At 46.6% G+C, this 25,566-nt stretch overlaps 1 protein-coding gene across 5 annotated transcripts; it reads left to right on the top strand.

Annotated features, from left to right (window-relative positions):
- Positions 1-333: 333 nt before the first annotated feature.
- C18H19orf12 (chromosome 18 C19orf12 homolog) lies at positions 334-12,467 on the top strand. Of its 5 annotated transcripts, XM_086351692.1 has the most exons (4): positions 334-397; positions 4,363-4,503; positions 5,456-5,641; positions 10,219-12,467. In XM_086351692.1, exons 2-4 carry the CDS (start codon positions 4,485-4,487, stop codon positions 10,482-10,484), a joined length of 471 nt encoding a protein of 156 aa, XP_086207818.1. In that variant the 5' UTR covers positions 334-397; positions 4,363-4,484; the 3' UTR covers positions 10,485-12,467. The 5 variants fall into 5 exon arrangements, with proteins under 5 accessions (XP_086207818.1, XP_086207820.1, XP_086207821.1 ...); XM_086351694.1 differs by lacking the exon at positions 4,363-4,503; XM_086351695.1 differs by lacking the exon at positions 4,363-4,503 and having other exon boundaries at positions 5,312-5,641.
- The last annotated feature ends 13,099 nt before the right edge of the window (positions 12,468-25,566 follow it).

Raw genomic sequence — 25,566 nt, 5'->3', positions numbered from 1 at the left:
TCCTTCCGGAGCCGGGACCCGAGGGGTGGGGGAGTGGCTCGGTCCTGAGTGAAAGGCCAAAGCGAGAGTGGGCCTCCCAGGAGGCCCCCGGGCTTGAGCAAGAACTAAAGGAACTCCGACCTAGTATGGGTGTGAGCGGGTGGACGGTAGGGCTGCGCGCGGCCTCGGGGCCCCAGCGATCCCGCTCCAGACGCCCCATCCTGGCAGGCGCTCGCAGAGCTGAGCCGGGGTCGCAGGCGCAGCAGCGGGGGCGGTGGCGGCGCTACCGGTGGGCGGCGCCCCGGAAGGCCCCGCGCGGACGAGCCGGAAGGCGGGGGGGCGGGGCCTGCGCGCGCGGCGGGGAGGCCTGGTGTCCCCGCGCCTGCCGGCCTGTGACCTCGCGGCGCCGCCTCCGCAGGTAAAGGGCCCCGAGCAGCCGCCGGAGCTAAGGGGGCGCCCGGAGCAGCACCAGGGCAGACGGTCTTAGTCCATTTATTTTCCTTATGGAGAAACGGGGGAACGAAGGGATGTGTGTGCTGTCTCCGCCTGCAGGAACTCCTGTGTGTGCGTGCGCGCGTGTCGCTTCCCGCAGGAACCGGGATGCGCGTGTGGCGGGTGTTATATCCGCAGGGTGGGGCACTCCTGGCCTTGCCCTCTGGGGAGAGAATTTGGACGCCAGATTAGAGATGATGAGGAAGGGATGTTAGTGATTTAGGGGCGGGGAGATTAGCCTTGTGAGGACTGATAGCTTCTTTGACTTTTCTTTGCCCGCACTGTGGGGCATGTGGGATCTTCGTTCCCCGACCCAGGATCAAGCCTGTGCCCCCCGCTTTGGGAGCGGGGAGTCTTAACCGCTGGACCGCCAGGAAAGTCCCTCTTTATCCTTTTTGTTTGTTTGTTTAAAGAAATAGGAATAATTTGAGAGGGTGTTGCTCAAGGGCCAAGTAGGTAGATAAGGTGTGCTCCAGTAGGACCCTCGGAGAAGGCAATGGCACCCCACTCCAGTACTCTTGCCTGGAAAATCCCATGGGTGGAGGGGCCTGGTGGGCTGCAGTCCATGGGGTCGCGAAGAGTCAGACACGACTGAGCGACTTCCCTTTCACTTTTCGCTTTCATACATTGGAGAAGGAAATGGCAACCCACTCCAGTGTTCTTGCCAGGAGAATCCCAAGGATGGGGGAGCCTGGTAGGCTGCCGTCTATGGGGTCGCACAGAGTCGGACACAACTGAAGGGACTTAGCAGCAGTAGCAGCAGTAGGACCCTGCTCAGCTCTGGCCTGGATTGCTGCAGAAGGCGGATCCCGTGTGGCTTGTATTTTTGATTTTTCAGGAGAATTAGAAATCTGAGGTGTTTGTGAAATCTCATGATTTTAAAATTCTAGCAACTATTTTATTTGTTTATTTGGCCTCAATTCATGTGGGATCCTAGATCCCCCACTAGGGATCCAACCCTCATCTCCTGTACCGGAAAGTGAGGTTTTAACCACTGGACTGCCAGAAAGTGAAAAGTGTCTCAGTGGTGTTAACTCTTCCCACCCCATGGACTACACAGTCCATGGAATTCTCCAGGCCAGAATACTGGCGTGGGTAGCTGTTCCCTTCTCCAGGGGATCTTCCCAACCCAGGGATCGAACCCAGGGCTCCCACATTACAGGCAGATTGTTTACCAGCTGAGCCACTAGGGAAGCCCGGGACTGCTAGGGAAGCCCCTAATTCAGTTTTTAAAAGTCTAATCTGACTGTATTTGCTGATGGGATCCAATGTCTGTACTGGGGCATAGAGAGGTATAAAGACATGGTTTATAGGAGCCAGAGGGCACACTGGAGCTTTATAATAAAGTCCACCAGAGAAGTAAAAAGTACTGAGGATTGCAGGTGAACAACATCACTGAATCTTAAGAGGCCCTGCTTTTTTAATTTTTAAAAAGAGCTTTGTGCATGGAGGTCTGTGTTAGCTCTGCAGCCTTTCTCTCCTCATCTCTCACAATCTGCTCCATCTCAGAAAGCCAGGCTGCAGTCCCAGGGCCAGGCTCATCTCCCTCTCCCCCAGATCCGTGCTATAATCAGCAGACCAGCCAGGGTGCTTGCAAGAAACCAGGGCTTCACGTTGGCATTTGCCTTCCCTGTGGCTGGCAGATGGACTTCCTGTGACCCAAGTCTGTTTCGTGGACAAATCTGATTCTGAAATAGGTGTGATATGGGTGTGGAGGGGGGCACCCTCCCACCCCATTGAGGTCTGTCCCAACAGTGCTGCTGCCTCGTCCTTCTTCACCCACTTCTCTGCCACTTACTAAGGTAGCTGGAGTGCGAGAAGGAAAAACGAGACTGGCTTCCTTCCTCAATCAGGCAACCCTGGAGAAGTTGGGAGGCTGAGATTTTTAGCAGGGGCTCAGGAGATGGTCGGAAAAGGCAATGGCACCCGACTCCAGTACTCTTGCCTGGAAAATCCCATGGATGGAGGAGCCTGGTAGGCTACAGTCCATGGGGTCGCTAAGAGTCAAGACACGACTGAGCAACTTCACTTTCACTTTTCACTTTCATGCATTGGAGAAGGAAATGGCAACCCACTCCAGTATTCTTGCCTGGAGACTCCCAGAGACAGAGGAGCCTGTTGGGCTGCCATCTGTGGGGTCGCACAGAGTCGGACACACGACTTAGCAGTAGCAGCAGCAGGAGATGGTGCTGCAAACTTTTCTTGCACAACAAGAATCTATTGATGCTCCAGCTTCTAAAATGATTCTTACAAGGAAATTAAACCAGCGGTCTCTTGGATAGAGGCAGCCACAATGCCACTGGTTATTCATGATGTGGATCCATTGAACCCAGATGGAGTTGGAGAAGTGGCCACTTCTCCTCCCCTCCCACACACCATGACACCTGCTGGCCCACTAGTCATACTCTGGACTTGAACCTTGTGCCGGCTCAACTGGGCTAAGTGGAGGTTAAAAGTGGTGTTTGCACAATGATGCCTCATTAGTCCCGGTGGGTTTTGACTTAAAGTCATTCAGAGCAGATTGGAAGCTGGTTTTGGTTGTTTTTGTTTTGTTTTTAAGAGACCATAGAGGGTGAAGTGGGTATATATCTCCAGCCTCTTTTATATGCCTTTTCTTGCTGTGCAGAAACTGTTTGGAGAATACACATCTGTAATTCTGCAGAAAACCTGGCATATGGGCAGAATGTGCTGGCCTGGAAACCAGCCTTGCAGATCAGGCATGGCAAGGCTCAGAATCTTCATGCCTCTGGGAATGCAAGGGGCCTTCCCAGGACCTGAGTTTCATCTCCCTTTTTTCTGCAAAACTGACAGATAAAAAGCTAGATGTAAATCAGAGCTAAGCTAGGTATTTTACAGGGTGATTTTTAGGTTTTTAAAAGGTTTTATCATGAGATTAATTCCTTTGGTTATCTTAATAGGTATCTGAAATTAAACATTTTGTTTGCATAGCTTTACAAGCCCATGGCTATTGGGTAAATCAGGTTACTTCCTCCCTTCTCCCATTTCTAAGTGCAATTCCTTCGCTGTTATAATGCTACAATGTTATCTTGACATTTGTGCCTGGAAAATTTTTGACTTCTGGAAGGGTGGAAGGGGGCTCTCTTGCAGGTAGGAGGGGGTTGGGGCATGTGCTATGCCTACATGTGGTCACCGCTGGTGAGCAGAAGGGCCTGGAAGCCAGGAGGCATTTTAGCAGATCCAGGACACCTGGGAGCCAGAGCAAGGACAAGCACACCTGAATTTTCCTCTAGTCCCTTGGGCAGCCCTGCAGGGGCCTCTTGCATTCTGAATTCAAGGACTGAGTAGCAGATATCAGACATCTTAAGTCATTCTGTCATAGAGTCTTGCTGTCCAAAAGTGAGGGCAGAATTTCAGCTGGGGGCTTGTAAATACAGAATCTCACCCTACCTGTATGGGTAGTATTTAACAGGGTCTTCAGTGACTCCTGAGTGCTGGTGGACAATCACTGATATCAAGAATATCAAAAGGAGGAACTTTCCTGATGGTCCAGTAGTTAAGAGTCTGAGCTCCCAATGCAGGGGGCTACAGGTTCAATCCCTGGTTGGGGATCTAAGATCCCCATGCCACATAGCATGGGGAAAAAATAAAAAGAATATTAAAAAGAAAAAGAGGGGACATTTTCAGGGCCTGGAGAAGAGGATCCCACTGACCTCCCCTGGGTCTACAAAGAAGTTCTGACTGGTGTAGATTCACAAATTTGTTCTAAAGGCTCAGAGTTCTCTCTCAGAATTGGGAGGATAATTTTACATTAGGGCAATTGTGGTTTTTCCTTGGGTTTAAAAACAACTCATATATCCAAAAGATGTTGAACAATAGGTTCTGCTCCAAACTTCCATAATTAAATTCCTTGTAAATGTCTGTGTTTCACAGCCTTGACTGAAAAGGGAAGTGGTGGTGAGAGAGGAAGGTGCCCACCAAAGCCTTGGGCCCAGCCAAAGCTGGAAAAAGAAGCACTGCTCGTTGCTGCTTTGATTTACTTCCTGTCCTGCCACATGGCCCATCAGTGCCAAGGTTCTCCATTCCCACCAACCCTGGGGTAGTTAGTGCCTGCCCTACCTCCACCCTTGCCCCTGCCTGTTTTTTTCCTGCTAGTGTGGCAAACAGTTTCCTGACCCCAGAGAATTTTTCTAAAGGTCATTGTTCCAAAGTCTGTCCATCCATCTGTCATCTGTTCATCCATATGGAATTCTTTGATTTCTTTTACTCTCTGGTCGTTTCATCTTACCATATCATCCTGCCCCTGCCTTTAATATCCCATGAGTAGAACTGGATTGACTCTGAGTGGTTGCTTGTTGAAGCCATTGGTATATGTTAGGAAGAGAATGTTCATTTAGAACCATCATGTCTGAGAGTCTGCCGTGTTAACAGTCTTGCTCCAGGTGAGACTTTGCATACATTCTGCTTACACCTTGTAGGAATCCAGTCTGTAGGTGGTTTATCTTCATCTTACAGGTGAGAAACCTGCCACTCTGCTGGGTCATCCCGTGGCTACAAGGCTGTGTGGTTACAGAGTCCGTGCTTCCCCCTTCTCTGGCTTGGCGGAAGCTGAGGTGCCCTGTCACACAGAAGTGGACCCAGCACTGGGACTTGTGCACTCTGCCCAGCTTTGTGGGTGGGGATTGCCTGGGCTAGCTGAAGGGCCCTGACACAAGAGAGCTCAGAATTGCATCACTCATGATGAACTGGTAGAGCATGTGGGCAGGGTTGTTCCTTAATCTATCATAAATCAGAAGTTAGAGTGCAGAGAAGACCTTTCACCCTCTCTGCTGATCCTGTCTACTTAATAACTGAATGCTGCCCTGCTTTCTGTTTGGCAAAGGATTTGCCACACGACTGGTGGTGCTGTCCATCCTGCACATGGCAGAGATCCTGTTCTCTACCGAAAATGGGGAACCTTCCTTAAAACTTTCGGAAGAGTAACATTTGGGTGGAAAGGCCCTTCACTCATTGCAACTGTCCTTAGGAACGCTTACCCCGAGGTCTGCCGCGATGCCCGTTGCGGTGGAGGACATCATGAGGTTGCTGTGCTCCATCTCCGAGGAGAGGAAGATGAAGGCGGCCGTCAAGCACTCCGGGAGGGGCGCCCTACTCACTGGGGCTGTGGCCTTCGTTGGTGGCTTGGTGGGCGGTCCACCAGGACTAGCCGTTGGTAAGTGCAGATGCCTCACAGGGACAGTGCAGTTGTTGGGAAAAGGCCTTTGAAACCACAGAGACATCGTAAAAGCCTCTGTCCTGTGTGAGAAGTTTGTCGAGTTGAGGTCACTTCTGTGAAGCGATCTTTGGGCACATAATCAGTCCTGTTACCAACTCCAGCTTCTGCGTGAATGCCTCAGAAGTGCAGGGCTCTCTCAAAAGGCATCTGTGTTATAAAGGCTGGAGGACACCTTTCTCCCGGAATGTGTCCTAGAGCCAGAGGATTTCAGGGTGTCCCGGGTTTTGGACAGTCTCCCTCCCCTCATCACCATTAGACATCCAGAGAGGAAGCTGAGATTTGCTGTGCACCTACTGAGGGGTGATGCTGTAAAGCCACAGAACATGAACTCATTCAGAGTGCTTCCCTAGTCTGAAAGCAAGCAGTCCAGCTCAGGGAAAGCAACAAGCTAGCTCCTAGCTGGTCATCATCCCTGCCCCTTCTTTTATCACCTGCTTCTATTTGGGAACTTGTTTCTGGCAGTAAATGAAAGTTTGGCTGATCTTCCCATCATTCTTTGTAGCTAGAATGAAGCTGCTTCCTTTGGATTAGGACCAGAAAGAATTCCTATGTGGTCTGAACTGTGGGTTGAGGGTGTTGTCAAAGAGCTGGCTGCTGTCCAGGCCTGATCTATGGAGGGGCCAGATAAGGTTTCCCTTGGGGTATGTCAGATGGACCCTGCAAAACAGGGCTAGGTCTGCTACCCTGGGCTCAGCAAATATGTACTGAATGCCTCCTTTGTGCTGGGGATACAGGGCCTGAGAAAGTTCACAGGCTGGTGGAAGCCCTTTCTATGTGGCTTGTAGTCTTCACATGAATACAGGCTAGAGAGATGACTGCTTTTCTTCTGAGATTGGCTTCTGTGTCCCAGCTCACCGGAAAGGCTTCCTGCTCTCCTCTTCTCTCCTGGAGTAGGATTGACATTCGAGGACATTGTATCAAGCTGAGGCCACACTCAGGAGAAAAAAATCAGCTTGTGGGTGACCCTAGATCTTCCATCTATGTATTTCCATTTCCAAACTCTGTGAGTTAGTGAGTCCTGACTTCAGCTTCTTGCCATCCAGGAAGTATTCCCATGGGGGAGGAGACAAGGCCATTGCCATCTTCCTCAGTGACATCCTTTATTTCTTTGTCCCACCCCATCTGATGTGCTCAGAAAGGGCTAGCTGGGATCATTTATCACATAGCTGTGCCCAGATGCCATTTTGGGAGCACATATTTTGTTCAGATTGAGCAAAAGCTGGTAGAGGACAAGCTGTCGGCAAAGGGAACCCTGGGGATTGGCTTCTTGCAGCCCCTAGGTCATTGGCCGGAGCATCATTTTACCCAGAAAACAAAGGAATTTTCTCTTCTCCAAAGAGTTGGTGATTTCTTGGTCGATATTTCCTGGCGACTTTTTGCATTAAGTGCTGCTCTAAATCAAATATTGATGTTCTCATAAAGGTTTAGTGCAGATGAGTGCAACTCTTGTCAGCACTAAGCGTTTCACTGGTGTCATGGGGGAAAGTTCACTAAAACTTGTAAGTGACTGACCCTCCCTCCCTCCCTGGAATGCTCCTTCCCTTCAGGGTAGGGGGAAGTCTGTCCAGGGCAGTGTTCAGCCTCCAAGACATGAAGCTGGCCAGTCTCCTGCATCTTAGGAGGTGTGTGCGACCAGGTGCTTCCACGCTTGCTTTCCTAAAATGTTGCAAGATTTACTTACTGATGGCTGCGTCCAGCCTGCAACGGGTTCTCTCTGGCTCAGACTGCATTCTTTTGGGTAAACTTTTTATTTTGGAATAATACTAGATTTACAGAGAAGTTACAAAGATAATGCCAAGAATTTCCATGTATATCTCATCCAGTTTCAGTTCTCCTAATGTTCACATCTTATATTAACCATAGCACACTTGTCAAAACTAAGAAACCCACCCTAACATTACTGTTAACTATTCTTCAGGCTATACTTGGATTTTATCAGTTTCTGCGTCCAAGGTCTTTTTCTGCCCCAGGTCTAGCTCAAGACAACACATTGCACTTAATCCTCATGTCTCCTTAGTCTCTCCAGTTTTATTATTATTTTTTCCACTCTTTATTTTCCCCCCATGTAGGCCGTGACAGAGTATTGAATAGAGTTCCCTGTGCTGTAGAGTAGTAGGTTCTTATTAGTTACCTATTTTGTAGAGAGTAGGGTGTCTATGTCAATCCCAGTCTTCCAGTTTATCCCTCTCTCTCCTCATCCTCTGGTAACCATGTTTCTTTTCTATTTCTGTAGTAGAAAACCTCTATAACTCTATTTCTGTTTTATAGATAAGTTCTTTTGTACTTTTTTTTTTTAGATTCCACATATAAACGGTATCATATGATACATGTCTTTCCCTTTCTGACTGACTGCACTCAGTACGACAATCCATGTTGCTGCAGATGGCATCGTTTTGTTCGTTCCTATGGCTGAGTAATATTCCATTGTGGTATATATGTACCACATCTTCTTTATCCATTCTTCTGTTGATGGGCATTTAGATTGCTTCCATGTCCTGGCTGTTGTAAATAGTGGTGCAGTGAATGTGGGGTGTGGGGAGGGGGCACATGTATCTTTTCAAATTATGGTTTTCTTCAGGTATATACCCAGGAGTGGGATTGCTGGATCATATGGTAACTCTATTTTTAGTTTTTTAAGGAACATCCATGCTGTTCTCCATAGTGACTATTTGGCACAGTGGTAACTCATATCTCAGTGACGTAAGAGATGCGAGTTCAATCCCTGGGTTGGGAAGATGCCCTGGAGAAGGAAATGACAACCTACTCCAGTATGCTTGCCTGGAAAATCCCACGAACAGAGGAGCCTGGCGGGCTACAGTCCACGGGGTCTCAAAGAATCAGACGTGACTGAGCACAGCACGCAGCACACCATGGCTGTACCAGTTTGCATTCCCACCAACAGTGCAGGAGGGTCCCCTTTTCTCCACATCCTCTCCAGCATTTATTGTTTGTAGATGTTTTGATGATGGGCTTTCTGACCAGTGTGCGGTGATCACTCTTTGTCGTTTTGACTTTTCATTTCTCTAATAATTTGTGATATTGAGCATTTTTTCATGTGCTTTTTAGCCATCTGTGTATCTTCTTTGGATAAATGCCTAGTTGGATCTTCCATCCACTTTTTGTTTGAGTTGTTTGGTGTTTTTTTTTTTTTTTTTATAATGAGCTGCATGAGCTGTTGGTATATGTTGGAGACTAATCCCTTGTCAGTTGCTTTCTCCCACTCTGAGGGTGTCCCCAGTCTTGCTTTCTGCTGCTTTGATACTTTTGAGGAATACTGGTCAGGTATTTTGGAGAATTCCTCTCAGTTTGGGTTTGCCTGATGGCCTTCTCATGAGTAGACTGTGGATCTTTGGGCAGAATACCGTGGCACTTCTTGTCACACATTCAGGGACACGTGGCATCCATAGGACCTCCTCAAGATGCTCAACTTGATCATCTGATCAACTTGATCACCGGACTAGTGGCATATCTGTCAGTTTTCTCCACTACAGAGTCACTGTTTCCCCTTTCCTACTCTTCTCTTTTGAAGAAGGTCACCAAGTCCAGCCAGCCTGCATTTTTTCAGTATCTGATCACCAATATTTAAAACTTGTAAGACTTCTAAAAGATACAGACCTGGTATTCCATGTGGCAGCAGTTGGCTGCGGTGGCCACTCCTCCTTTAGACACGTACCTAACTCTCCAGGTCACCACAGTCCCACTCAGCCCACTTCACTCCTTTCAGTTACCTGCCTGGGCCCTGTAGACACTGAAGTTTGAGACCCTTTCCTTAGGACATCTTCCTGGAGCAGGCTTCACCTGACCTGCTTAAATAGAATTTTCCATTGAACTTGGGACTCTTCTGGTCCCAAGATAGCATGCTTTAACTTTGATAATAATAAATTTACATATAAAAGTAATGTTTGTGCCCTTTTGGGGTAGCAGAAAAAGAAATAGTTGAATACATTAAATTTGTTATTTATCATCATGCAACTTTGGAAGGGTTATATGAAAAACATTGCTTCAAGAGAAAATACCTTGTCATTTGTCGCTGTCCCCAGGGCCCCGAACCATGTGGTTCCACTAGAAATTTCAAAGCTCAGGGCTCAGGCACATGTTAGCCACCCAGTGGAGGAAACTCAGCCTTACCACTGAGATGGTTCTCCCTGAAAATGCATTTTCTTCTCAGCCCTCTCCTTTGAGGTGAGAGAGATTTTTATGGAAGCATGGAAACCTTCAGCCCATGAAGAGGATTTTAGTTAGCATAGCTCTCGGGGCGAGATGCTTCGTGTTGCACCGTGAGCGCAGAGCTTTGGAGAGGGCATGTGTGAGTGTCAATTATCTGAGCCAAATGGATCAAAGACCACGTAAACCTTTGCCCTCCGCCCTGCTGGTGGGGCAGACTTGAAGCTGAGCCCGTCCTGACCCGCTCATGAATGTGCTCGCTCATCATGACAGTGGACATGCGCTCAGCGAGAACCCGTGGCCATCATTTATGAATAAGGCCGACTAATTGAGTCCTTCCTGTTTTCTAGGGGGGGCCGTCGGGGGTCTGTTAGGTGCCTGGATGACGAGTGGACAGTTTAAGCCGGTTCCTCAGATCATAATGGAGCTACCGCCTGCCGAGCAGCAGAAGCTCTTTAACGAAGCCACTGCCATCATCAGGCACCTGGAGTGGACGGACGCCGTGCAGCTGACCATGCTGGTCATGGGCAGTGAGGCCCTGCAGAAGCAGCTGCTGGCGATGCTGGCCAACTACGTCACCAGGGAACTGCGGGCGGAAGTGCAGTACGACGACTAGGCCTCTGCCCTGGGAAGGGGGTCCGTTCGGATGATTCCCCTGACTCGTGGGAGGTGACCAGGGAGCTGCGGGAAGCCCACATCATCAGAATGTTACCTGAGCTGTAGCAGCACCTCCTGCTGAAGAGGCTGCTGCTGTGCTAGGTCATGTTGTGGAAATTACTGGAGAAGATGCTGTGCTTTATGGCTGTGTGCACCTGTGTGTCCTGACAGCCTTTGAGGCGGAAGCTGGTGAATAGCAAAGCCGTGCCTGCTGCCATGTGGTGGCAGTTTTTTGAATCCACGCTGGCTCACACAGGAGCCAGAAGGTCCTCACGTTCAGTCTCTCATCTCATCACAAGAAGATGACGCCTGTCCAGGCACCCATTTCAGGACCGCCCCCCCTCCCCCCGTCCCGCCTCTTGGGCCCTGGGGGGCTGGCCCCTGTTGGAATCATGTTTGCCTCTTGATTATCCATTCACCACCCAGTGACTTCAGTGGCCTCAGGGAGGGGGCAGTCGGCCTGCTGAGTGAAGCCAGGAACGCCAGTGGCTCTCAGTCCCTCCCCCAGTAGCTGCCAGACTGGCTTCTCACCCTCCCCGGGGGCTTACTTTCCTCATCTGAACAGTCACGGTAGTTCTTGTGTTCTGCTTTTTAAATTAATTCTTTTCAGTAAAAGCATTTCTCTTTCTGAAGTGGTAGGATCATAACTTACCTAGACACAGGAAATGTCTCCATCCTAAATTTCCCTAATGCTGTTTTTGCTTTGCTTTCAGAACCACAACTTGACTGTCATCAAATTACAGTAAATGTTTTCTGAATCGTCCTTTTCTCCACCTATTTTGTGTAAAGCGTCTCTAAGATTCAAAGTCCTATACTTGGAACACAAAGGAAGAGAACGGATTTGTGGCTTTAAAGAGTGAATGAAAGCTGTGGATTCCTGGGCCCGACACCTGAGCCTCCAGGCTGCTGTGGTTCCCGGGTTGCCAGTGTGTGCACACTCCCCGGGCCTCCCCTGGCACCCACAGCGTCCCTTGGGTCTCTCCAGGGAGCTGGAAGGAAGCTTCATTGGCCTCCCTGGGATACAGCGGAAGGCACTCATGTGGAGCAGAGATAGGGTCCCGCACCTTCTTGTGGGTCAAGAAAACTTCAGGGCAAATTTGAACCTGTGGTGAGTAAGGAAGGATCAGGCTTTTATCTCAGAAAAGTTGCTCTTTATCTGGCCTCGTCTAGCACTCATCAGGTGCCCTTTACAGGTCAAATGCCTGCGGTTGATGAGGCCACTTGGTCATTTGCCCTGCTTGGGTTGATGAGGGAGCAGGGCAGGGCCCTTTTAGATAATTCTCCTGACTCATAGAAGGTGACTGCGGAGTTTGGGGGGATCCCACCCACTCATTACTTGTGTTGGGTCCTACTCTGCCAGGCTCAGGGGACACAGGTGGTCCCAGCTTAAAGGTCCTACACCAGTGTCCACTGGATCCCTCCCCTGGCCTGCCTGCCTTTACCCCTGGGGAAGCCACTCTGGGGAGATGGCCTGATTCCCACCCAGACAGGTGTCAGATGAAGCAGGCCTTACCGAATGAAGTCACTGGCCTAGCCAGGTCTTGGGTGACTTGTGGTGGACTCTGGGCCCAAGAGGAGTCCAGACCTTGAGTCTTGTCTCTCCCAGGAGCTGAAAGCACTTTCCTTGCTTTCCTTTCATGCTCTTCTTACAGTGACTGTGACTTAGTATTTCTTCATCTTCTTTGACAATTTTTGACTTATTTATTTTTGAAACTTGGAAGACACCAGAAAGTATAAATGGAAAATGAAGGCATCGCCCTATGCTGACTGCTGCTCCAGCCCCTTTCCAGATGCAGCCACTGTACCAATTTCTTCTGTGTTCCTGTTTTTCGATAGTCTTGTTTGTCAGTGTTTATTGCTGAAAACAGAAAAATCCAGAAACGTACAATGAAATAAAAACCATTAAATTATCACCACCCCAATAAAACCTACTGTTAACACATTTGGCATACTTGGTGCAAACTTTTTAATGGTATGTATGTTTCTAACCTATTTGCATCTTTACTGTTTAGACCCTTTGAACACTTTTACCAATTAACATTAAATAACACTTGTGATGTAATTTGAACTCCCTTGTGAACATGTGTAATGGTTTTATAATATTCCTTTGCACTAAACCATATACCAGCTATAGTGTCTTTTATAGGTCATTAATATTATAGTGCTAACATTTTTATGAACACTTTTGTGTTAATGTTCTGTTCATATTTTAGATTATGATAGTCTGTAGGATAGATTCCTCAATGTGAAATTGTTGCATTTAAAACTATGTAGTATTTTTTACAATGGGTGGATAGCATCACTGACTGAATGGACATGAATTTGAGCAAACTTCAGAAGATAGTGAAGGACAGGAAAGCCTGGTGTTCTGCAGTCCATGGGGGTCTCAGAGAGCCGGACACAACTTAGCAACTGAACAACAACAATGATATTTTTAAGGCTGTTGTTATATTCAGTCAAAATTCTTCCAGAGAGGCAGTGTCAATAATTTGTTCTTCCAACAGCAAGTTTTGGAGATGCGCATCTTATCACATCCTCACCAGGAAATTGAATGACAGTATCTTAAAGCTTTATTAATTTGATGGGTGATTACTGACATCTTGGTTTGATTCATTTATCTTTGGATTATGAGTGAGGTGGACAAGGGTGGGGTGAGCTCCTGGGGGCTACCTGCCCAGGTGCTGAGAGCTCCAGGACCCTGGGGCCCAGGCCTAGCAGAGGGTGAGGGGGCTCTGGTGTGAGCAGACAGCCCGCTGGGGCAGCGGCTGGCTAGGCGGTGGTCAGGAAACAGCAGGAGAGTGCCAGTGGGATAAGGAGGCTGCTGAGGAGGAAGCCTTGGTGGGGGACCCAGTAATTATAAAAAGAAACCATCTGCTCTGGGCTGGTTATTAACCTGCTTCGAGTGTTGCTGTGACAGTGCCGGGCAAGATTTTTCTCGGGCAGATGGTATATTTTTAGCTAGAATGAACTCTTTTATTTATTTATTTTTATTTTTGAGATGTCTGGCTTGGCAGTAAACACTAGGGTGTGTTGCAATGCTGGAGGCCGGGGGATCTGGCAGGGTGTGGAGAAGTGTCCTCTCCCCATTACTTATTGCGAGGCGCCATCTAGCGGCCAAGCGGGCACATCCTTTCTCCTCTTCCCTCAGCCGGGCCTACAGAGCCTTCTCTGAGTCTCCAGCCAGGCCAGAATGTGGCTCCACAAGGACGCTGTTTTATGAGTTCCCCTTGGGACAGGGCTGCAACCTTCCTGAGGTTTTAATAAGCTGTGAGCAGAACATCAACCATGTCTCCTGCAACCTTTTTGCATATAAACCAGAATGTCTCTCAATCCCAAACAATCAACATATGGCAATTAAGCAATGCCAGGATTCATCTAAACCACACAGGGAACAGGCACTGTCTGATGTGCTTTCAGCTTGTTGGGAGGAGATAAATGACTTTATTAGCCGGAGGTGGCTTCTCGGACCATTACGGTAACAGTGGGTCAGGAGTCAAAGCTTGGGCCTGGCTGCCTGCATCGCAGGCTCAGGCAGCTATGGTACCGCAAATGCTGGCGAGTGGAGGAAGTTGGGAAGTGTTTTTCTAAACTGCTAAGGTGGTGGCTATTTCTTTAATTTTTGTGGGTTTTCAAGGGAGGACTTTACTCTCATTCGAATTAAACAAATACAAGGATAATATCTAGGAGATATCTATTACATGCCAATTAGTATAAGTGAATACAAATGATCAAACCCAGAATGGGCAGGACTGTGGGTAAAGAATGTATATGCCTACACACATATACTCCACCAGAGGAAATACACAGTCATACAGTCTTTGGGGAGAGTGATTTGAAGGAAAAAAGTCACAGGTATCATAAAACTGTATATACTTTACAGCCCACAAATTTCACTCCAGGGAAAACATTACAATAAAGTAATTCAAATGGCAAAAAGATAAATTCATAGCAGTGCTGTTTATGATAGCAAGAAAAAAGGGAAATAATCCCAATGTTGAACAACAGGGAAATATTTAAACTGTACATGGGCAATATGATGGAATTGTTCAGTCACTAAATCACGTCCGACTCTTTTCAACCACATGGACTACAGTGTGCCGGGCTCCTCTGTTCTTTTTTATCTCCCAGAATTTGCTTAAATTCATGTCCATTGAGTTGATGATACCATCCAGGCTTCTCATCCTCTGTCATTCCCTTCTCCTGCCCTCAATCTTTCCCAGCATCAGGGTCTTTTCCAGTGAGTTAGCTCTTTGCATCAGGTGGCCAAAGTATTGGAGCTTCAGCTTCCACCTCAGTCCTTCCAGTGAATATTCAGGATTGATTTATTTTAGGGTTGACTGATTTGACCTCCTTGAAGTCCAAGGGACTCTCAAGAGTCTTCTCCAGCACCACAATTCAAAAGCACCAATTCTTAAGCACTCAGCCTTCTTTATGGTCCAACTGTTATATCCCTACATGACTACTGGAAAAACCATAGCTTTGAATATAAGGACCTTTGTCACCAAAGTGATGTCTTTGCTTTTTAATATGCTATCTAGGTTTGTCATAGCTTTCCTACCAAGGAGCAAGTGTCTTTTAATTTCATGGCTGAAGTCACTATCCATGGTGATTTTGGAGCCCAAGAAAATAAAATCTGTCACTGTTTCCACATTTCCCCCTTCTATTTGCCATGAAGTAAAGGGACTGAATGCCATGATCTTAGTTTTTTCAATGTTGAGTTTTAAGCCAGTTTTTTTTACTCTCCTCTTTCACCCTCATCAAGAGGCACTTTAGTTCCTCTTCACTTTTTGCCATTAGAGTGGTATCATCTGCATATTTGAGGTTGTTGATATTTCTCCAGGGCTTCCCTTGTGGCTCAGCTGGCAAAGAATCCACCTGCAATGCAGGAGACCTGGATTCGATCCCTGGGTTGGGAAGATCCCCTGGAGAAGGGAGAAGGCTACCCACTTCAGTATTCTGGCCTGGAGAATTCCATGGACTGTATAGTCCATGGGGTCTCAAAGCATCAGACACGACTGAGTGACTTTCACTGTCACCGTCATATTTCTCCTGGCAATCTTGAGTCCAGCTTATGATTCATCCAGCCCAGTATTTTGCATGATGTATTCTTTATAGAAGTTAAATAAGCAGGATGTCAATTATACAGCCTTGATGTACTCCTTTCCTAATTTTGAACCAATCCATTGTTCCATGTTCTAACTGTTGCTTCTTGAACTGCATACAGGTTTCTCAGGAGACGGGTAAGGTGGTATTCCCATCTCTTTAAGAATTTCCCACAGTTTATTGTAATCTACAATCAAAGGCTTTTGCGTAGTCAATGAAGAAGTAGATGTTTTTTCTGGAATTTCTTGCTTTATGATCCAACGGATGTTGGCAATTTGATCTCTGGTTCCTCTAACTTTTCTAAACCCAGCTTGTACGTCTGGAAGTTCTTGGCTCATGTACTACTGAAGCCTAGCTTGAAGGAGTTTGTGCATTACCGTGCTAGCATGTGAAATGAGTGCAATTTTAATAAGTAGTAATTGGGGGTGGGTATATAAAAGTCAGTGGAATTTCTCCATATGCGCTATTTGCCTGTAGCAACATCATACGTCTATGCTTGGGGGGGAGTAAAGAAAAAGCCAAGCTGTACTAGTGCAGGGGATGACCCCAGGCCTTCCAGCACCCCAAGGCTGTGGCTCACAGGAAGCAGCAGAGGTGCAGGAGAATCTCAGAGTGTGGGCATCTTGTGCCTGAGGGGAGTCTAGTGTTTAAACGTGTGAATTAGATACCAGTCCAGAAACCAGACAAGAACCAGCCTGGTGCCCAGCTCCCTGGGGCTATTCCTCCCAGCAACAGTTCAAGGCCACCTCACGAACCCACTGTTCACCTGCCCCTCCAGAGGGGAGGTGCCACCACAGCACAGGGTTCCAGAGCACAACCCTGCAGGGTGGTGCATGTGCCACTGACCAGGGCAGGTGGGCCAGCTGTGCTGGGAGCTGTTTAGACATAGGGTCTTTTCTCTAGGGTCTGTCCAATAGAAATATAAGACAAGCCACAAATATATTTTATCTTCTAGTAGCCACATTTTTTAAAAGTAAGAAATAAATTTAGTAGTATGCTTTAACTCAATATAACCACATATTATCATTTCAAATGTAATCAATATAAAAGATTATTGAGATATTTTCCAATTTTTTTATGTTATCTCTTTGAAACTCAGTGTAGATGTTACACAACACATCTCAAATCTGTGTTTTGAGATTTGTCGAAAAGACACATGTCAAGTCACGTGTGGCCAGTGGGGACCTCATCAGGCATCACCACTCCATAAGATACACAATAGAAAACAAAAAGATGGGTTGCCAGGGATACAGACACATCACTGTAAGGGCCAGCAACCTCTTTCAGTCCTTTCTCTGTTCTGAAGTTCAGCATCTGAACTTGTTTGGGGCCCTCATTAGAGGTCAGGGTCAGGCTGGATGGTGCTATGGATGGAATTGCGTCTCCCCCAAATTCATATGTGGAAATCCTAACCTCCAATGTGACAGCATTTGGAAATGGAGTCTTTGTAAGATAACTAGAGTTAGATGGGGCTTCCCTGGTGGCTCATATGGTAAAGCGTCTGTCTGCAATCCTGGAGACCAGAGTTTGATCCCTGGGTCAGGAAAATCCCCTGGAGAAGAAAATGGCAACCCACTCCAGTACTCTTGCCTGGAAAATCCCATGGACAGAGGAGCCTGGTAGGCTACCGTCCATGGGGTCGCAAAGAGTCGGACATGACTGAGCGACTTTACTTACTTACTTACTTACTTACTTACTGGTGGAGCAACCCCCATGATGGGATTAGTGTCCTTACAAGAAGAAACATCAGAGAGCTTCCTCTCTGTCTGTCTCTCTCTTTGCCATGTAAAGACTGAGAGGAGAGGGCCATCCAAAAGCCAAGAACCCTCACCAGATCCCAGCCATGCCAGCACCCTGATCTTGGACTTCCAGCCTCCACAACTGTGAGGGGTACACGGGCATGATTAAGCTGCCAGCCTGCAGTGCTTTGTTATGGCACACGGAGCAGACTGGGACAGGTGGGGAGCACGGTGGGTGAGGGCTTACGGGGGACTTCCTGGATCCCTGAATTCTAACCTGATTTAGGGGCAACAACATTTTCCTCCTGCCTGGAAATGACAAGTTGAACAGTGTGTGGGTGTAGACCCCCCTGGATGAAACTGAACGTCCTCGGCCACTAAGAACCAGCCTTGACCTTCCGTCCCAGGCATAGGTGGCCCTCAGAGGCCTTGGAGGATGGCACCCCTGAATCTCTACCCCCTGCCTGCCTGCACCTGCCGAGCTGGATGTGGCTAAAGAAAACACCTGCCCACACGGCTGGTCTCACTCAGCATCGCTGTGTTTTCCCATCCACGCCCTCTCCTTCTGCTTCTTTTCAGCTGCCAACGCCTCCTCCTCTGTCATCCCTCAGGTCATCACCTTAGTTCCTGTTTCCTTGAGAAAAGGAATTAACTGGAAGAGAATGTTCTCTCCCTACATCTGTGCCCACCTTTCCTCCTGGTATTACAAACTGCCCTTGCTCTTGACTCAGGCCAGCCCCTCTACTAGACACTGGATCCTACCCCCTCCCTCCCTCCTGAGGGCACTGGTCCAGTCATTCTCCTTCTTCCTCTTCATCACCACATCCCACTCTACAAAGAACTTTCCCGTCAGTGTGCACATGTGAATGATTTCTTCCATATTAAAAACAACACAGATTTCAACAAGGATACCAGGAAAATTTGGTGGGAAAGAATTGTCCTAAATGGCGCAAGGACAACATGTAAAAAAATGAACTTGGATGACCCCCTATCTTTTACCATATAAAACATTAACTTAAAATGGATCATACGCCTAAACAGAGGAGCTAAAACTCTGAAACTCTCAGATGAAAACAGGAATAACTCTATGACCTTGGATTAGGCAGTGGGTTCTTAGATAAGACACAAAATTATAAGTGACAAAAGAAAAAACAGATAAATGGGCATTCATTAAGAGTAAAAACTTCTGTGCTTCAAAGTGTCAGGTGAGTGTATACGCCTCAGTTCTGTCTCGTTACAACAAAGATTTGGAGTGACGGACATTAAAGCCCTCGGTGTGTCACAGCTCTCGGGTCTTGGCCAGACTGTGATATAGCGCTCAGGTCTCGATTGGACTGTGTTATAGCTCTTAGAGAAATCAGTGTTACAGCTCAGTGCTACAGCTCTATTTTATTTAGATAATAACAGCAAAATCCACCCTCGAGGGGTGAGGGCATGTCGACCCAAAGACACAAAGAGAAGAGTGCCCCAGCGTGCAGGAGAGAGAGAGACCCCAGCCCTTTGGCTCCTCTTTTTACATTTTTTTTTTTTTCCTTTCCCCCTGGGCCTGCCCTGTGTAAACTGGGCTAGCCAGGAGTGTTGTTTGTTCTACCTGAGGTCCTCATTCCAGTCCTCAGACCTTTCTTTCTATTTTCGAGGGCTTTTTTCTTCCTTATCTTTTAGCTGCCACCATTCTGGACTCCTTTTCCCTATTTTAACTACCTAACAAAAGGACACCATCAAAAAAGTAAAAACACAAGCCACAGAGTGGGAGAATGTAATTGCAAATCATGTATCTGATAAGGGACTGGTATCTGGACTACATAGCTTCCAGTTCAAGACGGCAGAGTAGAAGGATATGCACCCATCTCCTCCTGTGAGAGCACAAAAATTGCAGCTAGCTGTTGAACCACTATCGACAAGAGGATGTTAGAACCTACCCGAAAAAACATACCCCACGCCCAGAGACGAAGAAGCTGCAGTGAGATGGTAGGAGGGGCAAAATCAAGGCAAAATCAAATCCCTTACCTGCCAGGTGGGTGATTCACAGACCGGAGAACAATAATACCAAAGAAGTTCTCCCACTGTTGTGAAGGTTCTAAACCCCATGTCAGGCTTCCCAGTCTGGTGACAAAGGGACTGGGAATTCCCTGGGAATCTGACCTTGAAGACCAGTGAGATTTGATTATAGGACTTCCAGAGGACTGGGAGAAACAGAGACTACAGTCTTGGAGGGTGCGAACAAAATTTTGTACACACCAAGATCCAGAAGAGAGGAGCAGTGACCCCATAGGAGACTGAACTAAAACTACCTGCTCGTGTTGGAGGGCCTCCAGCAGTGGCTCACCACAGGGACAGGGGCGCTGGAAGGTCTCCCTTGGTGATACTCTCTTGGAGTTTGCCATTAACCCTACCATACAGCCCTAGGCCCCAAGGCTGGGTCGCCTCAGGGCAAACAACTACCAGGAAGGGAATCAACCCCACCCATCAGTAGATAATTGGATTAAAGTCTTACTGAGCAAGACCTGGCCCACCAGAGCAAGGCCCAGTTTTTCCCATTGCCAGTCCCTCCTATCAAGAAGCTTCCACAAGCCTCTTAGCCTCACTCATCAGAGGGCAGACAGAAGAAGCACAGTGGCACAAAAACCGTATTACAGAAAGTTAATCACAATGAAAAAGCAGAAAGTTATGTCCCAGATGAAGGGACAAGATAAAATCCCAGAAAAACAATTAAATAAAGTGGAGATAGGCAACTCTCCAGAAAAAGAACTCAGAATAATGATAGTGAAGATAACCCAGGATCTCAGGAAAAAATGGAGGCAAAGATTGAGAAGATGCAAGAAATGTTTACCGAAGACCTACAAGACTAAAGAACGAATGAACAGAGATGAATAATACACTAGAAGGAATCAATAGTATAAAGAGCTCTCACAACTCAACAATAAAAAGGCAAATAACCCAATTTAAAAATGAGTAAAGGATTTGAACATACATTTCTCCAAAGAAGATATTCAAATGGCCAATAAGCATGTGAGAAGATGGTCAACATCAGTAGTCTTCAGAATCACAATGAGATACCACTTCTCCCCTACTCAGATGACAAAAATAAGACAATAACAAATGTTGATGAGATTGGGAAGAAATTGGAGCCTTATATGTTGTTGCTGAGAATGTAAAATGGTGCAGTCATTTTGGGAAAGTTTGAGAATTCCTCAAAATATAAACATAAAGTTATCATATGATCCAGCTTTTCCACTCCTAGGTATATACCCAAGAGAACTCAAAACATATGGCCACACAAAAACTTGTATATAAATGTTTATTAGCAGCATTTTTTATATTAGCTAAAAAGTGTTAACACCCCAAATGTTCATCACTTGGTGAATGGATAAATAAAATGTGGCATATGTATTGTATATAACATACAATGAAAGAAGAATATTTTGTGTATAATGATATATTTTGTATATAATGATATATGGATGAACTTTAAACAAAATATGCTATGTGAAAGAGCCAGTCACAAAATACCACATATTTGATGATTGAAGTGGCTTCCCTGATGGCCCGAATGGTAAAGAGTCTGCTTGCAATGCACAAGACCTGGGTTCGATCCCTGGGTCCGGAAGATCCCCTGGAGAAGGAAATGGCAACCCACTCCAGCATTCTTGCCTGGAAAATCCCATGGATGGAGGAGACTGGCAGGCTATGTCCATTGGGTGGCAAAGAGTTGGACATGACTGAGCAACTTCACTAGCCAGCTAGCTGTTTATTTGAAAGGTCTGGAATAGGCAGTTCCACAGGGAAGGAAAATAGAACAGTGATTCGGGGGCTGGGGGAAGGGAGGAATGGCTGCTCATGAACATGCGGTTTCTTTCTGGGGTGACAAGAATGTTCGGACACTAGGTAATGGAGATGGTTGCACAATCTGGTGACTATACTAGAACTACTGAATTGCATACTTTAAAGAGGGGGAGTGTCTTTTATGGGATGTGAATTCTATTTCAATAAAGCTGTTGAAAGAATTCTCTAGCCACTGCCCCATTTCTCTCTTTCTCTTTGCAGTGGGATTCCTCACAGGAGTTTTCCACACTCAGTGTCAGCAGTCTGTTGCCTCTCATTGTAGCAGGCATCTGCTCCTACCCCCCTACTAAACGATCTCCTACCAAGCCTCTGTCCTCTATGTTACTAAGCCCAGCGGTCCTCTTCTTAGCTGACCCGTGAGCAGCCCCTGGCCCCGTTGGCCTTCCCCTTCCCCTCCTTGACCCTGTACTCTCCTGGCCTCCTCCGGCCTCCCTGGTGGCTCTTTCTTGATCTTTGCTGCTTCCACTTCCAGTCCTAGTTTGTAAACACCGAAATGTCTGAGGTTCATTTCCTGACCTCTCCCCCTCTCTGTTGAGGTAACACTGGTATATAGCATTATATAAGTTACAGGTATACAATATTATAACTCAACATCTGTGTTCATTATAAAGTGGTCATCACCAATAGTCTAGTTACCATCCATCACCTTACACTTGACTCCCTTCACCCAGATTTTGCTCACCTCCTCAACCCCCTTCCCCTCTGGTAACCACCAATATGTTCCCTGTGTCTATGAGTTGGTTTTTATTCTTTTATTTGTTCATTTTCAGAGTCTTGTGTGGGTTTTTTTTTTTTCATTTTTGTTTTTAGATTCTATATACGAGCGATATCATACCATACGATTTTTTTCTTTCACCTTCCAATCTTTTCACTCAACATTTTATCCTCACAGTCCATCCATGTTGGATGTTGCAAATGGCAAGATTTCACTCTTTCTTGTGGCTGAGTAGTATCTCACTGTATATGTACACCGCATCTTTATCCATTCATCCATCGATGGTCACTTAGATTGCTGTCATGTCTGCACTCACCCCTTTTCTTTTCTATCTACATCACTCCCTCATGGCTCTCAACCTGTGCACAACTTGCTCACTCACTGAAGATTCCCAAGTGTTCGTGAGTTCCGAGTTTCTTCCTGCAATCTAGTCCCTTAAGTACAACTGCCTGCTCAGTCTTCCCAACTTTACATCCTGAAACTGAGTTCCTGATACCAGATTCCCCACTTCTCAAAAAACCCACAACAAATAACAACAACAACGAACAGCTCCTCCATCATCCTTCTGGATCTCAGAAACCAGGGGCTTTTTGCCTCTAGTTGCTTTGATGTCTTTCTTTCACATTCCATATCCAGTCCATTAGCGAATTCTGTTGGTTCTTCCTTCAAATATATCTGTCATTTAATCTCTTTTCAGCACCTCCACTTGGGCCCTGGACCAGACCACCATCATCTCCCCCTCCTCGATGGTCTCCCAGCTGCCCTCCCCACCCCTTTAGTCAGGCTTATTGTAGCCAATGAGTCAGCATGTGCCACTTCTCAGCTGAAAGCCTTCCCATGACTCCCATTGTCCAGCTCTAGAGAGAAGCCAGTCTTTACAGTGCCCCCAGGCCCCTATTTCACCTCCCTTCCCCTCACCCCTTCTTCTCCTTCATCTCTTCATCTCTGGCCATGGGCTCTGGCCCAGCCACTCTGGTTTCCTCCATGCTCTGGGACCAGGCCAGGGACCTTCCCCACCCAAGGCATTTGCACTTGTCGCTTCCTTCTCCTGAACATCTGCCTCATTTCCTTCAAGTCTTGACTCAGATCCATCTTTTCAGTGAGGCCCTACCTGCCCACTGGATCTAAAACTGTAGCTGCCCAGCCCTACCCTGCATTGTCCCTTCCTCTGTGCTGTCATTGTCTATAGCACTCAGTACTTATGAGTTTACTCCATTACAGAGGTTTTTTTCCCCCCGAGATGATCTATATCAAGAAGAGTGTTGAGATAGTCTTTTTAAAAAAGAAAAGAAAAAGTACATTAGCAGAGCTGAACGAACAAGGGACAGGCATGAGCATTTCCAAATAGTGTGGCCCCTCTTGGCTGAAAATCACCATAGCGCTAGAAAAGATACCAGAGATAGAATATAATATACTTTTTAAAAGTTGTATTTGTCTCTTTCCACTGGAGGATAAACTCTGGGAAGGGAGGGCTTTTTGTCCAATTTGTTCACAGTTGTATTCCCAGTGCTTATAGATACTCAATCAATACTTGCTGAATGAACAAATAAAAATTTAAAAGCTAGCAGGCAGATTTTCTCCTATTTCATTTTGCATCTCATACACAGACATCTTGCAGACCAGACCTAACTCCCACACCATGTCCATCTCACACACCCACTCCACCTGAGGGTGAGAGAAAAGGCTGCCTCCCGTGTGCCTGGGGATGCCGGCTCTAATGTCAGGACAGCGTCTGAGGCCTACATGCAAGTAATCTTCCAGAATGATTGCAGTGGGAAAGACAGACAACACCAACTGCTGGTGAAAACATGGAGCAACTGGAACCCTGATCTACTGCTGGTGGTTTGCTTCCTGCCCAAAATGCTGGGTAGCATCTGCTAAAGATGCATACATCTATCCCACGGCCCAGCAACACCACTCCTAGTTACGTGTCTAAGAGAAACGAGGGCTTATGTGCACCAACAGACATCGGTTTAGATTGGTCATGAATCTTCATTCATGATAACCCCAACTGCAAATGCCCAGCAACAGAATGAATAAACAACTTTGGAGAGTTCCCAGTGTTGCTGTTCAGTCACTAAGCCATGTCCAACTCTTTGCAACCCCATGTATTGTAGCATGCTAGGCTTTCCTGTCCTTCACTATCTCCCAGAGTTTGTTCAAATTCATGTCCACTGAGGTGCTGATGCCATCTAACCATCTCATCCTCTGCTGCCCACTTCTCCTTTGCCTTCAATCTTTTCCAGCATCAGGGTCTTTTCTAATGAATAGACTCTTTCCATAGGTGGCCAAAGCATTGGAGCTTCAGCATCAGCATCAGTCCTTCCAGTGAATATTCAGGGTTGATTTCCTTTAGGATTGACTGGTTTGATCTCCTTGCTGTCCAAAGGACTCTCAAGAGTCTTGAGCACCACAGTTCTACAGCAGTGTAGAATACTGCAATGAAAAACAACAACCACAAACACCCACAATGACAGCGAGGAATTTCACAGACACGATGTTGAGCAGAGAAACCTGAACAAAAAGATACATACAGTGTGATTCTATTTATATTGTTGATGAAAAATTAGTCAGTCTAAGAAAGAAAGTTTTACTTGAACCAAACAGGATTATAAACTGAGAACAGCCGAAGAATTGATGCTTTTGAACTGTGATGTTGGAGAAGACTCTTGAGAGTCCCTTGGACTGCAATACAAGGAGATCCAGCCAGTCCATTCTAAAGGAGATCAGTCCTGGGTGTTCATTGGAAGGACTGATGCTAAAGCTGAAACTCCAGTACTTTGGCCACTTCATGTGAAGAGTTGACTCATTGGAAAAGACTGATGCTGGGAGGGATTGGGGGCAGGAGGAAAAGAGGATGACGGAGGATGAGATGGCTGGATGGCATCACTGACTCGATGGATGTGAGTCTGAGTGAACTCCGGGAGATGGTGATGGACAGGGAGGCCTGGCGTGCTGCGATTCATGGGGTCGCAAACAGTTGGACACGACTGAGCGACTGAACTGAACTGAACTGAAGAACTTTTCCACTTGTTAGAGATCAAAGCATAGTTACATAAATTTTTTAGACAAAGGGCATTAAGTGAGGTATTATTGACAGTTTATACAATCCAGACCTGAGGACCAAGTGAGTAGAGGGTAATGGGTCATCATGGCCTCTTGCAAGATTAAGAAGAAAGGTTATCTTCTAAAAAGTTGTGACCATTGATGAGATTAAGGAGGAATGTTATCTCCTAAGGTGGTCTGGTTAATCCAGATGCACAACTCACATTAAAGGGAGGAGGCTCAAATGGGCAGAGAACATTTTCATATTTAAATTTGTCTTGTCTTGCCATAAAATATGAATTTTATTTCATCAAATGAAGTTTAAAGAGATAGGAAAAAAATCTATGGTGACATAGATAAGAACATCAATTACAGAACATTAGTTACCCTTGGAGGCAGGTACTGTTGGGAGGGCCTGAGGGAGGCTTCTGGGTGCTGGAGATGCTCTGTATCTCCATGTGGGTGGTGCTAATAGGTGTGTGACAGTGTGACAGTGTGCAAAGCTGGAATTTGTACACTTTTCTGAAGGGATGTTAGACCTCAACAAGAAAGAAAGGAAGGAAGAAAGAAAGGAAGAAAGAAAAAAAAAAGAAACT

This window comes from Bos grunniens, chromosome 18 (genome assembly GCF_055505025.1).
Source record: "Bos grunniens cultivar Pamir isolate PY7600 chromosome 18, Bosgru_T2T1.0, whole genome shotgun sequence".
In the NCBI taxonomy this organism is placed as follows: Eukaryota; Metazoa; Chordata; class Mammalia; order Artiodactyla; family Bovidae; genus Bos; species Bos grunniens.
This window is presented reverse-complemented; position numbering and strand designations above follow the sequence as displayed.

Bases quoted from the DNA above. Each gene is read 5' to 3' on its own strand.
- C18H19orf12 (XM_086351692.1), top strand. The intron at 5,642-10,218 runs GTAAGTGCAGAT...CCTGTTTTCTAG, and splicing joins TCCACCAGGACTAGCCGTTG to GGGGGGCCGTCGGGGGTCTG.